We start from the raw sequence: 20,041 nt of genomic DNA on the forward strand, positions 1-20,041 counted from the left end.
AACACGCAAAGAGAGAAATGCCATCAAGACCCTCAATGCAGATCCAGACATCATCATTCTACCAGCTGATAAAGGCAATGCTACAGTGATCATGAAAACAGAGGAATACAAAAAGAAGATTAAGGAACTCCTGGACCCCTCCACTTACAAAAAACTAAAACGAGATCCCACTTGCAAAATCACCAGGCTAACAAATGCGCTGATCAAGAATTCCTCACTACATCCCGACACGCACAGAAAACTATGCAAGACTGAAGCACAGCCGCCTAGACTATATGGACTCCCCAAAATACATAAGGATTCAGTCCCACTCCGACCCATTGTGAGTGCCATTGGTTCACCGACATATGAATTAGCTAGACATCTGGCAGATCTCCTGCAGGACCACATCGGGAAAACCTCGTCTTACATCAAAGATTCAGCAGATTTCATCAACAAAATCAGTTCTCTGAAACTTAATCCACAAGACATACTTGTCAGTTTTGATGTTGTATCCCTGTTTACCAAGGTTCCAGTAAAAGACACTATTGCACTTATTAATCAGATTTTCCCAGAGGATGTAACAGCCTTATTCCACCATTGCCTGACAACCAGTTACTTCCAATGGGACAACGAATTCTATGAACAGATGGATGGGGTGGCCATGGGGAGCCCACTCAGCCCAGTTATAGCAAACTTCTACATGGAACATTTTGAAAAAACAGCTCTAGAATCAGCACCCCACAAACCTAGTGTATGGTTCCGGTTTGTGGATGATACATTTATCATTTGGAGCCATGGGGAGGAAGAATTGATGGGGTTTTTGAATCATCTCAACAACATCCACCTGAACATACAATTCACAATGGAGAAAGAAATCGAGGGAAAACTCCCATTCCTGGATACCTTGGTCATCCGCAAAGCAAACTTTCAGTTAGGTCACAAGGTCTACAGGAAACCAACTCACACTGATCGGTACTTACACAAAAACTCCAATCACCACCCCCGACAGAAAAGAGGCATAATGAAAACATTAGTGGATCGTGCAAGACGGATATGTGAGCCGCACTTTCTCAATGAGGAAATTAATCATCTAAACCACGCACTTCAGGCAAATGGCTACTCCAGAAATGAAATCCGAAGAGCAATCAAACCCAGGATGAATCAAACAACCAAGGAAAAACAGTCTCCTACAGGAAAAGTGTTTTTGCCATATATCAAAGGAATTACTGATCAGATGGGAAAGCTTATGAAAAAGCATAACCTTCAAGCAGTATTCAGACCCACCCGAAAAATACAACAGATGCTACGATCAGCAAAAGACAGTAGAGACCCCCTCACCTCTGCAGGAGTATACCGTATACCCTGCAGCTGTGGACAAGTTTATATCGGGACCACAAAGCGTAGCATCCAGACAAGAATAAAAGAACATGAAAGACACTGCAGACTTGGACAACCTGAAAAATCAGCAGTGGCTGAACATAGCCTAATGCAAACAGGGCACAGTATCTTATTCCAGGACACCAAAATACTGGACAACACTTCCAACTACTTTGTCAGACTGCACAGGGAAGCCGTTGAAATTCACAAGCATAAGCAAAACTTCAACAGGAAAGAAGAAACCTTAAGAATGAACAGAGCATGGTTTCCAGTTCTGAAAAACACCAGGCTAACAAAACATTCTATCCCCGACAATAGCCCTGCAGAGAAGATTAGCACATCAAGTACCAATCCATATGCAAAAGAACCTCCTCAGGATACAGTGAAGCCTCCCGCCATTAGCATTCCACACCCTGGGAAACTCTTACAGGATGACTCAGCTCAACCCCACCCCTCCTGAGTAGATACAAAGGACCTACATCTGTTCCACACTGTGACACTGAGAGATCTCTGTCTTTTGGTGCTACACCTCTGAAGATGCCAGCCACAGCTGCTGGCGAAACGTCAGGAACTACAATGCCAAGACCACGGCAATACAGCCCGGAAAACCCACAACAACCATCGTTCTCTGGCTGTGAAAGCCTTCGACAATACAGTGCAATGTTTATTTTTCAAAAATCTGGAAATACAGTCATAATATTAACTTATTTTTCCCGCTTTGCAGTGTACGAGTCTATCTTTTTAAACTGGAGTCAGTTTTTTGTGCCTTGACCTGGAAGTCCCAGGTTGGCCTGAACTTGTCATATCTCAGAAGTCAAGTAGAGTCAGCCCTAATTAGTACTTGGATGGGGTAATAATAATAATAACATTCGATTTATATGCTGCCCTTCAGGACAACTTAATGCCCACTCAGAGTGGTTTACAAAGTATGTTATTATTATCCCCACAACAAAACACCCTGCAAGGTGGGTGGGGCTGAGAGAGCTCTGGGAGAGCTGTGACTGACCCAAGGTCACCCAGCTGGCTTCAAGTGGAGGAGTAGGGAATCAAACCCGGTTCTCCAGTTTAAGAGTCCCGTGCTCTTAACCACTACACCAAACTGATAGACCACCAAGGAAGGACTCTAGTGTCTGGGCAGAGGCAGAGGCCCTGGCAAACCACTTCTGTCTCTTGCCTTGGAATCTTATGGGGTTGCCGTGAAGTGGCTGCAGCTTGGCAGCACTTTCCACCATCACCACATTTTTATATGTTTTATTTTTTAAGATTTAATTTATTGCAAACACTACACAAGTTGAAAGCAGTGGCAGCCAGCGTGTCACTTCTCGTTGGCAGATTGAAGGTGCCTTTGTACAAGGTCTTGGGCTTTACACAACGGAGGAAATCAAATACTCCCCAGAAGGAGTCCTCTACACGCGAGGCCCAGATCAGTATAAAATTCCTGCAGTGTGTGATATCCCGGAATATTTCAGCGTCTCCTTGTTGGCCTCTTCCCAAAGCACAACAGCAATCTACTCGTCCAAGGTAAGAAGCCTAAATCCAAGCCACGTTCAACACCGAAGAACCCCATTACTGAAGTAAAAGCTACAAAGAAGCTCTTCATGGTTTAGTTAGGAAGATAATGTTATCTTTTTTTTAAAAAAAAATGGGATGCAGTCTTGCCTGCCACTTTATATATGCACTGAAATTAGCAGGATCTAAGTGTGCATAGTTGTGGTTAGGATTATACTCACCATTGGTTGTAGTTCCAGGAAGTTGTCGCCTAGTTCGGCAACATGTGGCCATGATTACTCTGGTATTGCTCCCGCTGAAATGGTCGGGCAAAATGGTTCCCTTCAGACAGATCTGCAGATTCGCTTGGGACTTCTGGTAGTGGGCCAACCAGGACAAAATATTGTTTCCTAACAGGGGCATACTTATTATTCTGACATTTATATCCCAGACTTCTTCCTAGGCCCTCGAGCTTGATATGCTTGGAGCTTTCCCTCATGGAAGCCCTGTCTGATAGGTTAGTCTGAAGGAGGGGGGCGAGCCAGAAGTCAGCCGTGGCTCAGCAGAGATTTGAATCTGGATTTCATTGTTCCTACACTCTAGCCAAGGGTGCCCAATTCAGACGGTTGCATGTTCAAGGATCTCCCTTAAGTGGAATTAACTGGGCTGCATTGTGAACGTATGTAATGACACCAGGCCCTACTGCACGAGTCTCAAGATTTGGGATTTGGCAACACTTAAATATGACTATTTATGACATCCCAGTACAAGAAGGCAGAATCAGATTGTGTGAAAGGGAGTGACCCACCCAGCACGCGCTAAGCTTTCCCCCCCAGTCCTTTATCTGAGACCAATTCCTGAACATCCCCAGCACCTAGATGTCCCTCCCCCTTCGGCATTCTGCCACCTCCGATCTGCTGGCCCTCAGTCCCCCTTGGCAGGTCGTTCCCTCCTGTCCTCTCATAGGCAGAGAGGACACAGGGATGCCAAAGACAAGCCTGGAGCGGGAGCAGGTGCGTGGTGTGAGGTGTGAGTGGAGAGAGACTGCCCATTGCTCATGGAACGGTATCATTTGCCTCGTTTTGTTTCTTCCCTTCCATTTGCCACCTCGGAGGAAGTGTTCCAGCCACCGGGACTTACTCTGCTCTCCTTTCTGTCCCCCGCCCCCAGCAATGCCACCACTGCCGCCATTCTCTTCTCTGCTCTCACCCACTGCGCCACCAGGCAGAAGGCAGAGTGTATTTCTCCTCTGTCACCTCTCAGCCTTCTTTCATTGAAGAGATTATGTATGCACCATTATTGAATGGCAAAGAATTGCTTGTAGGGATATACAGTTTCTGCAGTCTTGTTAACTTTTGAAGGACTACTACATGTGCTGATTGAATAATTAAAGCTCATTCTTTCATGTGTTCAAAAAGATTTTTTTTAAAAATTAGAAATGACTCCACAATTAACCTTGAGTAAATGGCGAAGGGTGCAGGACTTAAGAATATTACTCGAAAATTCAAAATAAGCTAATGATGAGAGCAAGCTGATGACATACATGGAGAAGTGAAAGACTGTATGTTAAAAAACCCTCTATATTCAACATGCTTCCAAAATCACAAAGCAAAATAGTCACTGCCTGTCTTCTTATGCATTTGTTTTGCTTCGCTCTTCTTGGGACAGGGTCTGGGTGAATCGGGGCTTTTCCTTGGGTGCTCCGTGTTTTTTGCCATATGGGACGCAGTGGCTGCTGCGAGAAGAGAAAGGAGATCGCCTGGGGATTTCGTGCTGAACAGCCCCTTGACCCCTGAACGCATTCGGATGGCCTGTGTGGACCAGTTTACCGAAATGGTAAAGAGTTTTGCATCTGTCAAAACACCGTGTAATTGGTTCCCGTTCATCCAGTGAGGAAAGGCAGTCAGGACTGGTTTTATGTCTGTGTTCCTGTATCAACTGGCAGGATTGAAAATCTTCTTACAATAGGAGCCCTGTCCCCCAGATTAAGCAAACCGTAATCTGGGGAATTAGATAGCCCAGGTGAGCCTGATCTCATCAGATCTCAGAAGCCAAGCAGGGTTGGCCTTGGTTAGTACTTGGATGGGAGACCTCCAGGGAAGACCTGGGTTGCACAGGCAGGCAAACCACCTCTGTTCGTCTCTTGCCATGAAAATCCCAGCAGGGGTCACCATAAATCAACTATGACTTGAGGGCACTCTCCACCACCCAAGCTTGCTTAACATGGAACCCCCACATATTTTCTGGTTAGCTCCTCAGTGTTAACTGTGGACCAAGGACCTACTAGCTTCTGCAGAACACCAAGGTGATTTAGCAATGACCCTTCCAAACTGATCATTCCTCCTTGTTATTTCTTCTAGATCCCAAAGGATAAAAATAAGCAGACTCTTTCTTGGGCCATCTCCCTGTAAACGCGACACAAGAACAGATACAAAGGACCTACAATGGCGCCGACTTCTTTGACTAACATCTCCCAACAATCAATCAATGCGGGTCTTTTTAACTGAGTACCTACTTTCTCATTGAGGGAGAAAAATACTGCGAGCTTCATATTCCATCTCAGGAGAGTCAGCTTCCTGCATTTTCAGATAATATGATACTAGAGGATTACAGCTTAATGGGTTATATCAGCTCCCATACTATACAATGGTCTGCGATAGTGGAATATTCAGTCAACATCTCCAGAATATGAGAAAAAGTTGTTTTAGGGTTGCTGAGTGATAAAAACTGTATTCAAGTGAGAATAGCATGGTGTGCCACAGGTTTCTGTAATGTTCCAAGCCATGTGGGGGCTGGGTGTTAAGACTGGGCTTAGGCTGGAGTAACTCTGCTTAGGGTTGCAGTGTTAGTATCTTTCCAGAACCTCAAGAGGCAGATGTGCAAAACAAGAGCATGGAAGGATTTGTAAATAACTCTTTTTAATACAATTTATTTTATTTCGAAAAACAAAATAATAGTAAGAGGGGATACAGAAAGAAAAAAGGAGATTATATAACAGTTATGTAAATCAGAGAGAGTTATATATAACAAAATACATACAACAGAAAATGTTTCTCCCCACCATTCCCTTCATTAAATTTCTTAAAGACACTTTCTATAAGATACAATAATACTTATATTAAAATACATTTATATTTAACATTTCAGCTACAAATTTGGTAACTAATGTGTTTTACGGATGGCCTTAGTTATTCTTGATTTTCAGCTACAGTTGGTGAAAGACCAAGAAAAAGGCCTTGGGGCTGTGGGGGGTGGGGGGAGCTTGTTGAAAATGGGAACTGAGTGTCCGGTTGTGATCAAAAAGGCAACTTCCACGGTAGTGATAATCAGGAAAGGGACCGAGAAACTGCATGTGTAGCTATGCCCTAATGGAAGTTGCTGGTGTGGCTCCATTTGGACTTTTCAGTTTAGAGAGAGACATGATACTAGTGGTTTATAAAATTATGCAGGGCCTAGAGAAGAGAAGAGAGGCCATTTTCTCCTTCTTCCGTTATACTTTATCTCAAGGGGAGCCCAACGTGGTTGATTCGGAGCAGCTCCATTGGGCACATCCCACTCGACAGGGCTGGCCTCCCCCGCCCAGCCACACACGTGTGGGGGCGAAGGGGGTGGCCTGCTCCCTGACTCTGACTCCCCTGTTGCCCAAACGATCTCTCTATGCAGATGGGGGGGCAGCCTGGTGAAACCTGCTCCCAGGTGTGCCCTGCTGGGCAGGTCCTCACGGGGATCTCGCTCTGGCGGTTGCCACGACTGCCACCTGCAGGGGATGAAGGGGGCGCTGTCTTTAGATGGCTTCATGGGGCACCATAAGGCTATTTTATTTGACAGAGCTTTTAATGGGGTCAAAGCTGCAGTCATTTTCTTCGAGAGACGTGTTAACGGGTTTGACTGTATTGTATATGTTTTTAATTTGGAATAGTAAGCTGCTTTAAACAGCAAGAGAAGGGCAAGGTATAAATATTGCCGTAACTAACAAACAAAATAAAAGGCACTGTTAGTGTTGTGTGCCAGTGTCCTTGGTCTGAGTGGTGGTGGGCTTTGGCACAAACAATGATCACCAGTAAGTTGTACATCTTGATGCAACAGTTGAGTTTTAAGCCCAGAACCTTCATCCTCCGGGTTCCTGGTCATGCAGACGTCACTCTCATATCTCAGCAATTGTAGCTGCCCCAACCAAGTTCGCTTTATGCCTCCACAGTAGAGCAGCTTCCTGACCAAACTTGCTGCTGGAACATACATCAGGTGTTGCTAAGAAGGCGGAGCAATGATCCACCTTTGCTTGCAGGTCAGCACTGGAGACCACTGCGCATAAGCCTAGCAAAATATTTGGTGTGGGATCAGTGGGACAAGGATGTATGTCCAGACATGCAGCACCGGATGAACTCCCCAGTGCTCCCAGATGCCCTCCATGCAGATATGCAACTTTGGATGCTGTTCAGGAATGCTGCACATTACGAATCACATTCAGCGTAGGATAATTACATCAACAGCTGTTGGCAACAATTACTAAATGGAACCTCCATGTTCAGTGGCAGTATACCTGGTACAGCAAAAATGTTATCATGGAAGGCTTTGGGCTCTGTTCTGTTGCTTGTGGACTTCTGGGCAACCTGGATCATTTCAGCAAGACGCAGGTCCTTGGTTAAATGACTTTTATTCAGGAAATCAGCCTTTTCCCACATACACAGGTCCATAGGAGTACATGAAAGTAAAATGCATATGAGCATGACAACTTCCCATTGAAAGGAGTAAGTTTCAAAGCAGTTACTGAACTATGTATTGTCGAAGGCTTTCACGGCCGGAGAACGATGGTTGTTGTGGGTTTTCCGGGCTGTATTGCCGTGGTCTTGGCATTGTAGTTCCTGATGTTTCGCCAGCAGCTGTGGCTGGCATCTTCAGAGGTGTAGCACCAAAAGACAGAGATCTCTGTGTCACAGTGTGGAAAACATGTTGGCAGGTCATTTGTATCTACTCAGGAGGGGTGGGGTTGAGCTGAGTCATCCTGTAAGAGTTTCCCAGGGTGTGGAATGCTAATGGCGGGAGGCTTCACTGTATCCTGAGGAGGTTCTTTTGCATATGGATTGGTGCTTGATGTGCTAATCTTCTCTGCACTAATCTTCTCTGTGCTAATCTTCTCTTCCAACTACTTTGTCAGACTGCATTGAAATTCACAAGCATAAGCAAAACTTCAACAGAAAATAAGAAACCTTAAGAATGAACAGAGCATGGTTTCCAGTTCTGAAAAACACCAGGCTAACAAAACACTCTATACCCGACAATAGCCCGGCAGAGAAGATTAGCACATCAAGCACCAATCCATATGCAAAAGAACCTCCTCAGGATACAGTGAAGCCTCCTGCCATTAGCATTCCACACCCTGGGAAACTCTTACAGGATGACTCAGCTCAACCCCACCCCTCCTGAGTAGATACAAATAACCTGCCAACATCTTTTCCACACTGTGACACTGAGAGATCTCTGTCTTTTGGTGCTACACCTCTGAAGATGCCAGCCACAGCTTCTGGCGAAACGTCAGGAACTACAATGCCAAGACCACGGCAATACAGCCCGGAAAACCCACAACAGCCATAGTTACTGAACTATATACTCACACAACCCCCTCCCTCCTAAACCACAAGCCCAGAAGCAGCCTGGGAAACATCTTTGGAGTTCATACACTCGGCAGACAAGATACTGAGAACTGCAACATTTCAGACACCCAAGGTCAGTTCGAAGAACATCAATAGGAGAGATTGTCCACAGCCCTGCCAGCTGCAGGGTTATGCTGTGAGAGGGAGAAAACGAAAGTGATTCCCAAAGCTATGGACCCAACCTGAAGCGTACCTATCAGTTGCCACATTAGATCAGTACTGACAATCCTGAGTTAACTCCATAAACAGTCTGAGAATCCACTAGAATCCTAATAACAGGAAATCCTAACAACAGGAACAGGAAATCGGGTTACACCAGGATTATGATTACAATAACTGGCAGTAGAACCTAATTAAATTATAATTGGCATTTAAGCATCAGAACTAACATTGGCATGGATGAATGGGTACAATCAAACATGACAACACCACTCCTCAGTATTCAGGAGTTATTTCTCCACAGTAGGCCTTGCTTATTTGCTGTAGTTGAAGAATTTTTCCTGTTATGAGGATTTTTTGTCTCTCTTAGAGGCCTAAGGCTGCTGCCCTCCCAACACATTCTACCTTGTATTCTAGACACTCATCTGACAGATAACAGCTAAGGTTTGCTTAGTATGGAATATGCTCTGGTGATCTAGCTCGTGACCTAGCTAGTGTTTGAGTGCTTCTGGGCTTTGATTTGGGGTGGGGGGGGGGGGGAGAAGAGATTTTTGCTTTCTTTAGATAGATCAGTGCCTTTTCTCTTTGTTGCTTTTAGTCTTCAGGCCTGGTTTAATGCTGTTCACTAACTAGAGTTTGATCTTAATTAGCAATCTAGAGAGATACTTAATAAAGGTATGATTGTTTTAAAATGGAAAACCAGTCTGTGTTCTTATCTAAGAAGAACGTTGTTTTATCACTGGACAAGGCATGCTGCTGGAGAATATTAATGGATAGGATCCAGCCAAAGTTAGACATATTTGCCCCATTCGTTTCAGTGGGACAATCCTCAAGTTTAACTCTGCCCAGTGAGATCTGTAGACTTTCAGTCTAGGGGAAAATCTCTTTGAAGGCTCATCCAGTGGCTGTGCAGTTTGAGATCCAGTTTGGTGGAGTGGTTACTCTAATCTGGAGAACCAGGTTTGATTCCCCACTCCTCCACTTGAAGCCAGCTGGGTGACCTTGGGCTAGTCACAGCTCCCTCGGAGCTCTCTCGGCCCCACCCACCTCACAGGGTGTTTTGTTGTGGGGATAATAATGGCATGCTTTGTAAACCGCTCTGAGTGGGCATTAAGTTGTCCTTTATAATGACTTATAATGATCTTCCATAGGGATTGTAAAGCTTGACAGAAAATGTAACACTGGGAAATGAACTGGAACTAGCCTTGGTATTAGCAAAAATTTGGGGAGATGTGGATATTCAGAACAGAAGTCCAGGGAAGGGAGGAGCTGAAGTTTAAACTATTGAATCCATATTAACTGCTGCACAGTGTAATATTAAAAATTATATTAAATAATCTAAAGACTGCCTAGTGATGCTTCTACTTCAGACCAATTGTTGTTAAATTGTTGAACTGTGGAGATAGCTTTAAAAAGCACAGTTTGAAATGCTCAGCGGTGCAAGAGCTTTTTGCCATTTGTCAAGTACATGGCTATTCTTGGTTTGTGATCGGTCTGTTGCCATTGGAAATGTTCAGTTCTATCATTGTGATGCTTCAGCATCTTTTAACTTGGTCTCTCATGTCATGCATCTCAGTTCAATAGAAATTCAATAAAGCTTGGTTGTGATCATTACAAAAGAATGATTTCTTTGACAAATTTAAGCATACTGCAAGGTAAAATAATTTTAAACTGTGGAGATTCCAATCACTGGAAGTGGGGGAATTTCAGGTTCAAATAACTGATTTAAATAAAGTGTCCATTGTTAGCAAACTAACAAAAAGCAAACTAATTTGTGTTATGCTCAAAAAACATATGGATTAAATTGGAACAGTCTTTATACAGCTTCAGAAAGTAAACTGTAAATTTAATTCACTATTATTACTATTTTAAAAAGTGGAATCTAAAAGATAAATAATGTATTTTTAATAACAGTGTGGCCTCAAGATTCATGACACGTTTTGTAAACAGGTGTTGGTTGGAATCTACACCACCAGGTTCTTGCCAATATTCTTTTTGGTTTTAGTTTGTCCCTTTTCATTTATCTTAGAACTGCTCTGTGCCCCACCTCACAACAGCTAACCAACCAGAAGCAACTGCTGCTTGTAGTTATAGGCCAGATTTGGAGTGAATTGGACCTAGATGAATTAGTGGGCAATACCGCTGGTGACCCATTCCCCGGTATACAGCCTTAATATAAATACATAGTGCTGTCTGATAATCAAGGAAGATACTTTTCACAAGATATTTTCTTAACAAAGATAAGCAGCCATTTTTAATGTCATATATTGTTGTATGAGATTAGGACTTTTTTTCTGGGAAAAGAGGTGGCAGAACTCAGTGGGTTGCCCTTGGAGAAAACGGTCACATGGCTGGTGGCCCCGCCCCCTGATCTCCAGACAGAGGGGAGTTGAGATTGCCCTCCGCGCCGCTCAGTGGCACAGAGGGCAATCTCAACTCCCCTCTGTCTGGAGATCAGGGGGCGGGGCCACCAGCCATGTGACCATTTTCATGAGGTTCCAGAATTCCGTTCCACCGCGGTCCAGCTGAAAAAAGCCTTGTACGAGATTATTTAATTGCTTTAAATTAAGATTCTGTTATTAACCAATTTCTTTAAAAAGAAGCTTGCTGTTTTAAATTATACTTATTTTTCATCAGTTTTTATCCTTCCAGACACATTCCTTTGCATGATAGAATTAAAAAAGGTTTATATGACTGAAAATTTCTAAAGTTGCTTGCAAGAAAGCTTAACTGGAACTCATAGGGCTTGCCTCAAGGAAATGTATTGGCTCGAGTCTGATGTCCCACTTCTGCTTTCTACCTCGCTGCCCTCTGCAGATGTGGTCCCCTTGCACACCTTGCTCAGGCAGGATATATTCTTGTGCGAGTGGGAAGCGCCTAGTACCAAAGGGCTGCCTCCCCAACAGAAGACAACGCTGGTCAGGCAGAAGGAAGGCAGGGGAGAGCCAAGCGAGGAGGAGGTATTGGCGCACAGTGAGGTCCGGGGCCCGTTTATTCAGAAGCCAAGAGTCTTAGACTCATGAGACAAGAGTTATGGAGCAGGAAGACCTGGTTCAAATCTCAGCAAAACCAGCAACTCGCTGGCGTTCAACTCTGCAGCTGTGACTGTGGAGTCAAACTGCTTCCCTGACCTCCTAGGAGTGCCAGCAGGTCCCGAGGAAAATGTCCTCCTGACCTTTTTAATTGGGGCTGAATGTGTGGAAATGAGAGGCTGAAGTTTTTCATGGCATGAAGGAGAGTCACATCTGGTATGTGACATTCCATTAAGCCTGTTAAAGGGACAGGGCATTTTTTCCGCCAGACCTATTAATAACCCTAGCCTCTTCCTTCCAGCATTAATAGCATTGCCTCATTCACTCTTTATGAGTAATATGTAGCAATTGCACTTGATTAATTGACTTATAAATTTATAAATTGTATGCTCCTGTGAGTGTATTCTCTTTTGGATTTTGTCTATTTGGTACAGGAACAGCCATTTTTGTTTAATTTCATTGTTACGTATGGCTACCTTTAAGGAAACATTAGCCTTCACGGCAGAAGAACAGCATGAAATCTTGTCTGGTATGACCTCGCTTATGAATGAGTCCAGCAATGCAATTAAGGATGAATGGGACACTCTTTCTTTTCTCAAATCTAAAAAGGTTAAGTTTGACTTGCATGCCTCCACCCTTTATGATTATCATACTACCCAACGTATCCCGCGGGGACTTAGGGTCCAGAAACCCCCTGGAATGTTTGGGGATGATGAAGACTTTAAATCAGATTGGGCATCGATCCTAAATAAGTGCAGTTTTGATTTGATGTTATTAATCATTAAACGGTGTAAAAAGGAGAGTAATAATCTAAAGGAGGAGATTCAGACCTTAACTGAATCACTCAAGGTTCCGTTAACGGATACGGTGTATGAGGAGAAACTGAAACAGGTGGAACAGCAGGTGCAGCAGTTTTCTGCCCGTATTAAGGAGGTTAAAATTAAGAAATATAAACGAGACACGTTGGACTATTCAAATAACAGAGTTTATCTCTGGTGGGATAGACCTGGAAGTAACAAAATGGGCCAACGTAAAGTCTCGTGGGCTAAACCGCTTAGCACCTTTTCTGATTTGGAGACTTCAGGGGTATCAGATAGCTCAGGGGACGAGGGCCCTAGTGGTCGGAACTTGCGTACTAGGATTATATATCCCAATCAGAGATCTTTTTTAGACAGGGGAAAGAAACCCTTTCAAAGAAAGAAGACGTAAATTTGGTATTTAATTTATCCTCTCGCTCTCTAAATAACTTAGAACTCTCGGCACTCAATAAAGGACTAGGTTTTGTCCCTACACCCAAATATAGATCATTGCAAACTCGCATAGATATTTTCAAACTGATCCGTCAGGTAAAATTGAAATTGTTTTTCAAGTCCTTACCTCCATCTACTAAGGAATATCTATTACCTAAACGCCTCAGGGGCACTTCCTCCTTTGTTCCACCTAGTACAGATTTTCGACTGGAAACCTTTGAATTTTTAGTTTTGAAAGAGATTAAGGCATTGGAAAGTAATCCACACTCTGCTTGGCATAATTTAACTTTTGGGGAGAAACAGACTTTAAAGAATTTACAACAGGACGTGAACCTGGTTATTAAGCCAGCAGATAAAGGTGGGGGGGTGGTCTTAGATAGGAGCACATATGTGCAGGAAATATATAAACAACTACAGGATACCACCAGTTATTTACATATTCCCTCAGATCCTACAGACCATATCTGTGGTCTTATTAAAGTAGTCCTGGATGAAGCTAGGGAGATGGGAGAAATAGGAGACACCTTATATCAGGCGTTACAAGTGAAATCTCCCAGAATACCCTTATTTTATGTTCTTCCAAAAATACACAAGGGAATCTTTCCTCCCCCGGGAAGACCAATAATTTCGGGCTGTGGTTCTGTTTTGGAACCATTAGCGATTTTTGTTGATTGGATTCTTCAACCTGCAGTATCCCGCATAGAATATCTCATTAGGGATACCAGGGACTTTATTAATAAGGTAGAGAACTTTGTCCTTGAGGAGGATATGATTTTTTTAACTATGGATGTTAAATCACTTTATACTATAATCCCACACGAGGAGGCTAGATCAGTAGTGGAAGAAATTATTTATGATCAACAAGTGGTCTCTTGCCCTTCGACATTTATTATGCAGTTGGTGGATTTATTTCTAGAGAAAAATTATTTTTGCTTTGAGGATAAATTTTATTTTCAGATTAAGGGTGTAGCGATGGGGTGCTCGGCAGCGCCGAGCATCGCCAATTTATTTATGTCACGCTGGGAAAAACAACATATCATGAACTTATCTAATCCATATAGAACGTGTATATATTTTTTTGCTAGATTTTTGGATGATTTATTTTTCGTATTCAAGGGAAAGGAGGAAGTGGAACCCTTTTGCAATTGGCTGAATACCAGAGATAATAATGTTCAGTATACTTGGACTTATGATGGACAGGAAATTAATTTTTTAGATGTGATTACTTATAGGGACCAAACTAATAAGGTTAAGATCAGGACATATACAAAGAGCACTGACCGGAACTCATACTTGGAATATGGGTCGTTTCACCCACAGCATTTAAAAAGGAATATTCCCTATGGCCAATTATTGCGTATCAAACGTAATTCATCAACAATGTGTGATTTTGAAAGGGACAGTGAAAATATGTGCAGGGATTTCCTTAATAGGAATTATCCCTGGAGGGTTGTTCGGGCGGCCCTAAATCGTGCTAGGGCCACTGATAGATCACGCCTGTTTGAGACACAGCTCCAGCAACCAACACAGAGAATTAAATGGGCTCTTGACTTTACCCCTTTGACAAATCAGATTATCAAGATTGTAAATAAGCATTGGCATATTGTTGAGGGTATTGAAGGATGTGAACAGCGCCCCGTCTGTGGATTACGCAGAACAGGTAGCCTAAGGGATAGGCTTGTCCATGCTAAGCTGGGAAAACCGCAAGTTGATTCCAAACTCCCGTCAGGTACCTTTAAATGTGGTCACTGTAGTGTGTGCAGACTTATTTGGGAGGGGCAGGAGATACAGATTGGAGACAGGAAACTGATACTGAAACAATTTGCTACCTGTCAAACTTACAATACGGTTTATATAATTGAATGCCCATGTAAATTATTTTATGTTGGATGTACTACTAGACCCCTTAAAGTACGTATACTGGAACACATGTCTCGAATCCGGAATAGAATATTGGAAGCGCCTCTAGTTCAGCATTTTGTGGAAAGAACTCACGATGAGAGATGTTTTAAAGTTGCGGTCCTTGAGGTAACAGATCAAACTGTTCTTTTACGGAGGGAGGCTTTTTGGATTCATGAATTACAAACAGTTAAACCTTCAGGCTTGAATAACGAACTTTCTTTGAATTGTTTTTTGTAAAGGGTTTTCTGATAAATGAATCCACAATTATTGTAACAAGGGTTTTACTTGAGAATTAGAAACGGTCCCTTTAAATGAAATGGTTGATTCTAAAGAATTTGCATAAGAGATACCGATGGACAATAGGGAGGCTGCGCGAATCCACATGCAGCCACCGGTGTCCTCCCTCTCCAAGGGAAATTCAGAAAATACAAGAAAGCAACAGGTCTGTATGGGTAAAATGATGAGGAGTTTATTTTTTATTATTTTTTAATTTGCTGTATTGATAATACAAAGGTTATGTATGAATATATGTATGTATTACAGCGGTATATAATGCCCCTGAGGAAGCAAATGAACGAAATCTGAGCTTATACAGCCGGCAGTCAGATTGGGCATTAACCATCATTTGGAATACTACCGCGGCGTAATATACTGGGAACCTTTCCGGAGAAGAGGAAAGGGAAAAATTTCGTTTGGGACACTGTTGCTTTAATTTGATACAGAAGAAACCACAAGGGAACAACACTTAATGAACTTTTTGAACTTTTTCATCCTGATTCTAATGGACTTAAATGAATGAGGTCACTCTTTATGAGTAATATGTAGCAATTACACTTGATTAATTGACTTATAAATTTATAAATTGTATGCTCCTGTGAGTGTATTCTCTTTTGGATTTTGTCTATTTGGTACAGGAACAGCCATTTTTGTTTAATTGCAATTGAGTGGTGCCTACTTCTTAAATAATATGTCAGTTAAAAACATGTCACGGTGTGGTCATTGTATACCTCCATTCAAAGTCCATGTCATTTAGACTTTCATTGGCAGCTATTTTGTCTCATTAAGAAGTTCAAGGCAGCAATTTGTGAATCTTGCTCAGCCAAGCAGAACTGTGAAAAAAGGAGTTATTTTAAAAGTCAATTAATTGTGGGCTATTGGAGTCCTCCCCATTCACTTGTCACGGGCCCCCATCTGTCAGGTCTGTGTTTCCCAGGCTGCTATCAGATGCCATTATATTGCAAATAATGGGTTTATTCAAGCTCTTTATTAGACTTCATGTGGTAGACACATTTGTATATAATTTTACGGTGTAACAATTCCATTTACATAAAATATAGGCAATTATGTGAGCAAGTCCAAAAGCTGTGGGAGGGAGGGAAGATCGTCCGTTAAAATAATAAAAGCTAATTGAAAAGAAGGAGATAATTTAGGACATCAACAGGGCGGCTTCATTGTCCTCCTGTTGACAGAGAATCTCTGTTAAAACTACTCAATGATTTTGCTTGAAATACCAATACCAATATTGATATCTCCTCTAAAAACATTTTCAATATTGGATAAATAGTACTTTTGCTCTTCAAAATTTAGGGTGCACACAATCCACTTTCTATTGAAATGGGTGATATAAGTAGTACTGGGTTGGATCCATAATTCTCTCTTAATGCTTTAATTTTTTCAAAAAAAAAGAAGAAGCTGCTGCTCTGATTATTTAATGAAATTTTGTGCTAGGGACGAGCTTCTGTTCATCCCGGCAACAGTGATCACAATCAAGTATGTAAAGATACCTCTAAGTTTAAAGACACCTGTAAATTTAAACAGATTTTTCTGAGCATGATTTGTTTTTTGTTATTGTTCAATCCTCCTCCTCTGCAAAGAAGAACTATGCACAAATACCCTTGAGGATGCTAAAAATGTGCACTGGGATGGATGTGCCTTGCTGTCTCGCACCGGGGGGAGGCGTAAGAATAGCTAGAGGACCTGCCTGCCTACTGCAACACCGCATGGACGCTTGTGCCATTTCTTGCGCAGGCCTTTGCAGAACGGCACCTGCTTTCCCCTCTGCCAACAGTTCTTTAGAGCCAGCCCAACTGATGTAAGCTTCCTTTCCTTTACTGGTTTCCTAAAATGTTGAACTAGGGCTCCAACAGGAATGTGAAATTCTCTCCAGAAGACTTACCAAACTAAATGTGATGGAAGAGCTGTGCATTTAAAACAGGATCTGGACCTCTCTCGTTTCATGTGCCTTCTTTCATCTCGGGAGGAGCCTGTATCCAGCCTTAGGTTACAGGAAGTTCAGCCAAAGGACCTCTCCTCCAGCCTAAAGAGCCTTCTTCCAACATACAGGGTAGCTCTTAAACTTGTGCCCTGTTTTGCTAGATGATTGGCATAGATCAGGGTTCGAACATTCAGCCCAGCAGCAGTCAGGCTAGGGGGTCTGGATTTGCGTACGCCTGAAATGTGGCCTGCTGTTTCACCAGAGAGACACCTGTCCTGAACAACTGAGTGGAGAAGCTGATGTACACAGCAAATAAACACTCCTCATGAATGTATTTGTTCAAGGAAAATGTCCTATATAAAGCAGGCCTACAGGCTGTTTCAATGTTATTTTAATGGTTTGTATTTCTGTTAAAGATTCGGTATTTTTTTCTGTAACATCTGAAGGCTGTTTGCATCTGAAAACACACAAATATGTGCTAGTTGGCAACTTTTGTCCATTAGCAACTCCCAGATTACATTTCAGATATGAAAATGCTTTTCAAACACTACTGAAATGATGTGGCTGACCCATATCAAAAACCTGTGAAGCAGCTCTATCTAGGGTACTAGGCAAGTCCAACAACTTGTCTAACACAGATTGCATGCCTTGAATGACTGGGATGCACATCAGAGTATCTAACTGTGCAAGATCTTCTAGGCGTTCATACAGATCTCCAGAATATCTGGGATCCTTTGGTAACATGGGCCGAATCCACACTTCCCTACTTTCCGCTTTTCATATGAAATAATTGCGCTGGATTCTATCCTGCAATGTCCCAGTCTATGTTCGCATCCTCTCTTTTACTGTGCCAGCATAATGCTATACTCCGTTCACATCCCTGGGAGAATCGTACGATATGGGGTAGGTTTAGATCTGCTGTTGCTGATGACATCATGTAGCCTTTTTTAAAAAAAATTAATGCTAGATTTTCGCTATATCGATTTTCTGCTCAGTTGCAATGGCAGGGCCACACCCCCATTGATGCCTGTGATTGGTTAATGTTACCACTCAACTATAATTACAGGATAGCGATTTTTCGCTATACCGATAAAATCGGTATCGGTATGCCGATTTTTAAGTAATTTTTTTTAATTAAAAAAAAAACGGAAAGAGTCAACCTTTGCAGGCACAGTCCGCTTGTTAGAAATTACCTAGGCTCTCCTTCGGCAGTGAAGCATTATTTACTGTAAAAAAAATGGCACCCCCTCCCCGTGATGCCTCCACAGACTTTTTACAACACCACTTCCCAAACCGCTTGTGGGTGATCTTCATGAACGGGATTGCGCAATAGCGCTAGGAATGCCCCCCCTTAAAAAAAATAAACAGGATGGGGGTGTGGGCATGCCTCGGACAGAGTTGGGAGAATTGCTTGGCAAAGAGGGACGGTGTTCCGGAAAGGCAAGAAACAAGTAGGGGTGGTTAAGAGGGGGCGGTCTCTTTTGGAACCGCTGCTATTTGTTCACATGCATGGTGAGAACTGTGCAAGAGAAGCGTTTGAAAGCGTGACAACCTCGTCTGAAGCGCAGCACAACAGATACAATAGAATGGTGGGATTGAGGTGAGAGTATGTGAACAGCCCTCTGAGAAGCGCATAAATGGCGGGAAAATAGCGGCAAACTTGAGCCGTGTGGATTCGGCCACGGTTATCCGTAATGACTCTCTAGAGTCGCTTTTTGCTGTGTTACTTCACACAAAATAGAATCTTCTGCGTCCAAATGTCATGCACACATATTGTCCAGACAGACTGACAGTCATGCACATAGACATTTCCCAGTGCTTCTGTGCTACAGCTACACGTGCAACCTCAGTCTGGAGTCTGTATTCCAAAAGGCACTTTATGTTGCCCCAGCTGCATATTATGGAAAGTAAAACCAATACAGGTTTTTTCAAGATCAGTTGGAGGTTTAAAAGTGAAAAATATAACCCCCCTGCTTTTTAAACAGAGCAGAAAATGATTTTGGAGGTCAGGTAAAACTCTCACAATGTTGTTGAACCTTGTCATCAGAATGAAGAGTCAAAATCTGATTGTAATATACTGGCTGTTGCATTTTCTTTTCTTTTTTTAAAAAAGCAGCCGTGCCTAAGAGCAGCCCAGCGCGAGCATTTGGAAGAGAACTGTGGACTTTAACAGCTAGTTCTGTTCAAAGCCGCCGTTGAAAAGGCTGGTTTGGTCACTCGAAAGCTCATTCAAGATTCTTAACAGCCTTGCGGGGCGGGAGGGGGGGGGAATGCATTTGAATGATTTTGCTCGGCTGCAATCTGCTGCAATCCTCTCTCGTTTTCAAACGAGATGCTAAAATTTAAAATTGGCCATTCTGGAAGTTATGCAGTCCTGCTGAGAACAACAGTCCTGCTCCACTGCCTGGTCCTTTACTTTGTTACAGAATGTAAACTAAAACGGATGCTATGATGCTCTTTCCCTGCTGACCGGCATCTAATGAAGCAGAAGTGAGAAAACTCTCAGTGCCCTGGCGTCATGTCGGTTTGGGGTGTATTTCCATCAGCCGGGAGTTCCAGTTCAAACAGAAGCCTCCATGTTGGGAGCAAAGGTCTTGCTCCAACCACCACTCACAAAAGCCTCACTTTGGGGGGAGGGGCTGTGTCTCAGTGGCAGAGGAGCTGTTTGGCACGCGGGCTCCCAGGCTCAGTCTCTGGACCATCTCCAGTTTAAAGGACTGGGTAGGAGATAAGGCGGAAGATCTCCACCTGAGACCCAGGAGAGCTGCCGCCAGCCAGAGCAGGCACTAGAACACTCCATGGACCAAGGAGTTGATTCAGTATAAGGCAGCTTCCTGTGTTTGAACCAATGGAAGGGACTGCTTTGTAGGCACAATGGGGTGGACCAGATAGAGATGCGTGTCCTGTTTGAGAAAACAGTTCACTCAAGAGCTCTGCCTGAGCTTCAAAGCGTATGTAACGTGGAGGGGGGGGTACTGGGTGACA

The 20,041-nt window shown here is 43.0% G+C and overlaps 1 protein-coding gene across 2 annotated transcripts in view; it reads left to right on the forward strand.

The window, feature by feature from the left end:
• Nucleotides 1–6,852, forward strand: part of LOC129329162 (aldehyde oxidase-like) — a 78,952-nt gene extending 72,100 nt beyond the window's left edge. For both annotated transcript variants that reach the window (XM_054978602.1, XM_054978603.1), the window contains 3 exons: nucleotides 2,692–2,880; nucleotides 4,516–4,683; nucleotides 5,208–6,852. In XM_054978602.1, the coding sequence (XP_054834577.1) occupies nucleotides 2,692–2,880; nucleotides 4,516–4,683; nucleotides 5,208–5,258 (408 nt within the window). In that variant the 3' untranslated portion in view covers nucleotides 5,259–6,852. The remainder of the gene's footprint in view (nucleotides 1–2,691; nucleotides 2,881–4,515; nucleotides 4,684–5,207) is intronic.
• Nucleotides 6,853–20,041: the final 13,189 nt, after the last annotated feature.

Source organism: Eublepharis macularius, chromosome 4, assembly GCF_028583425.1.
Source record: "Eublepharis macularius isolate TG4126 chromosome 4, MPM_Emac_v1.0, whole genome shotgun sequence".
Classification (NCBI taxonomy): domain Eukaryota; kingdom Metazoa; phylum Chordata; class Lepidosauria; order Squamata; family Eublepharidae; genus Eublepharis; species Eublepharis macularius.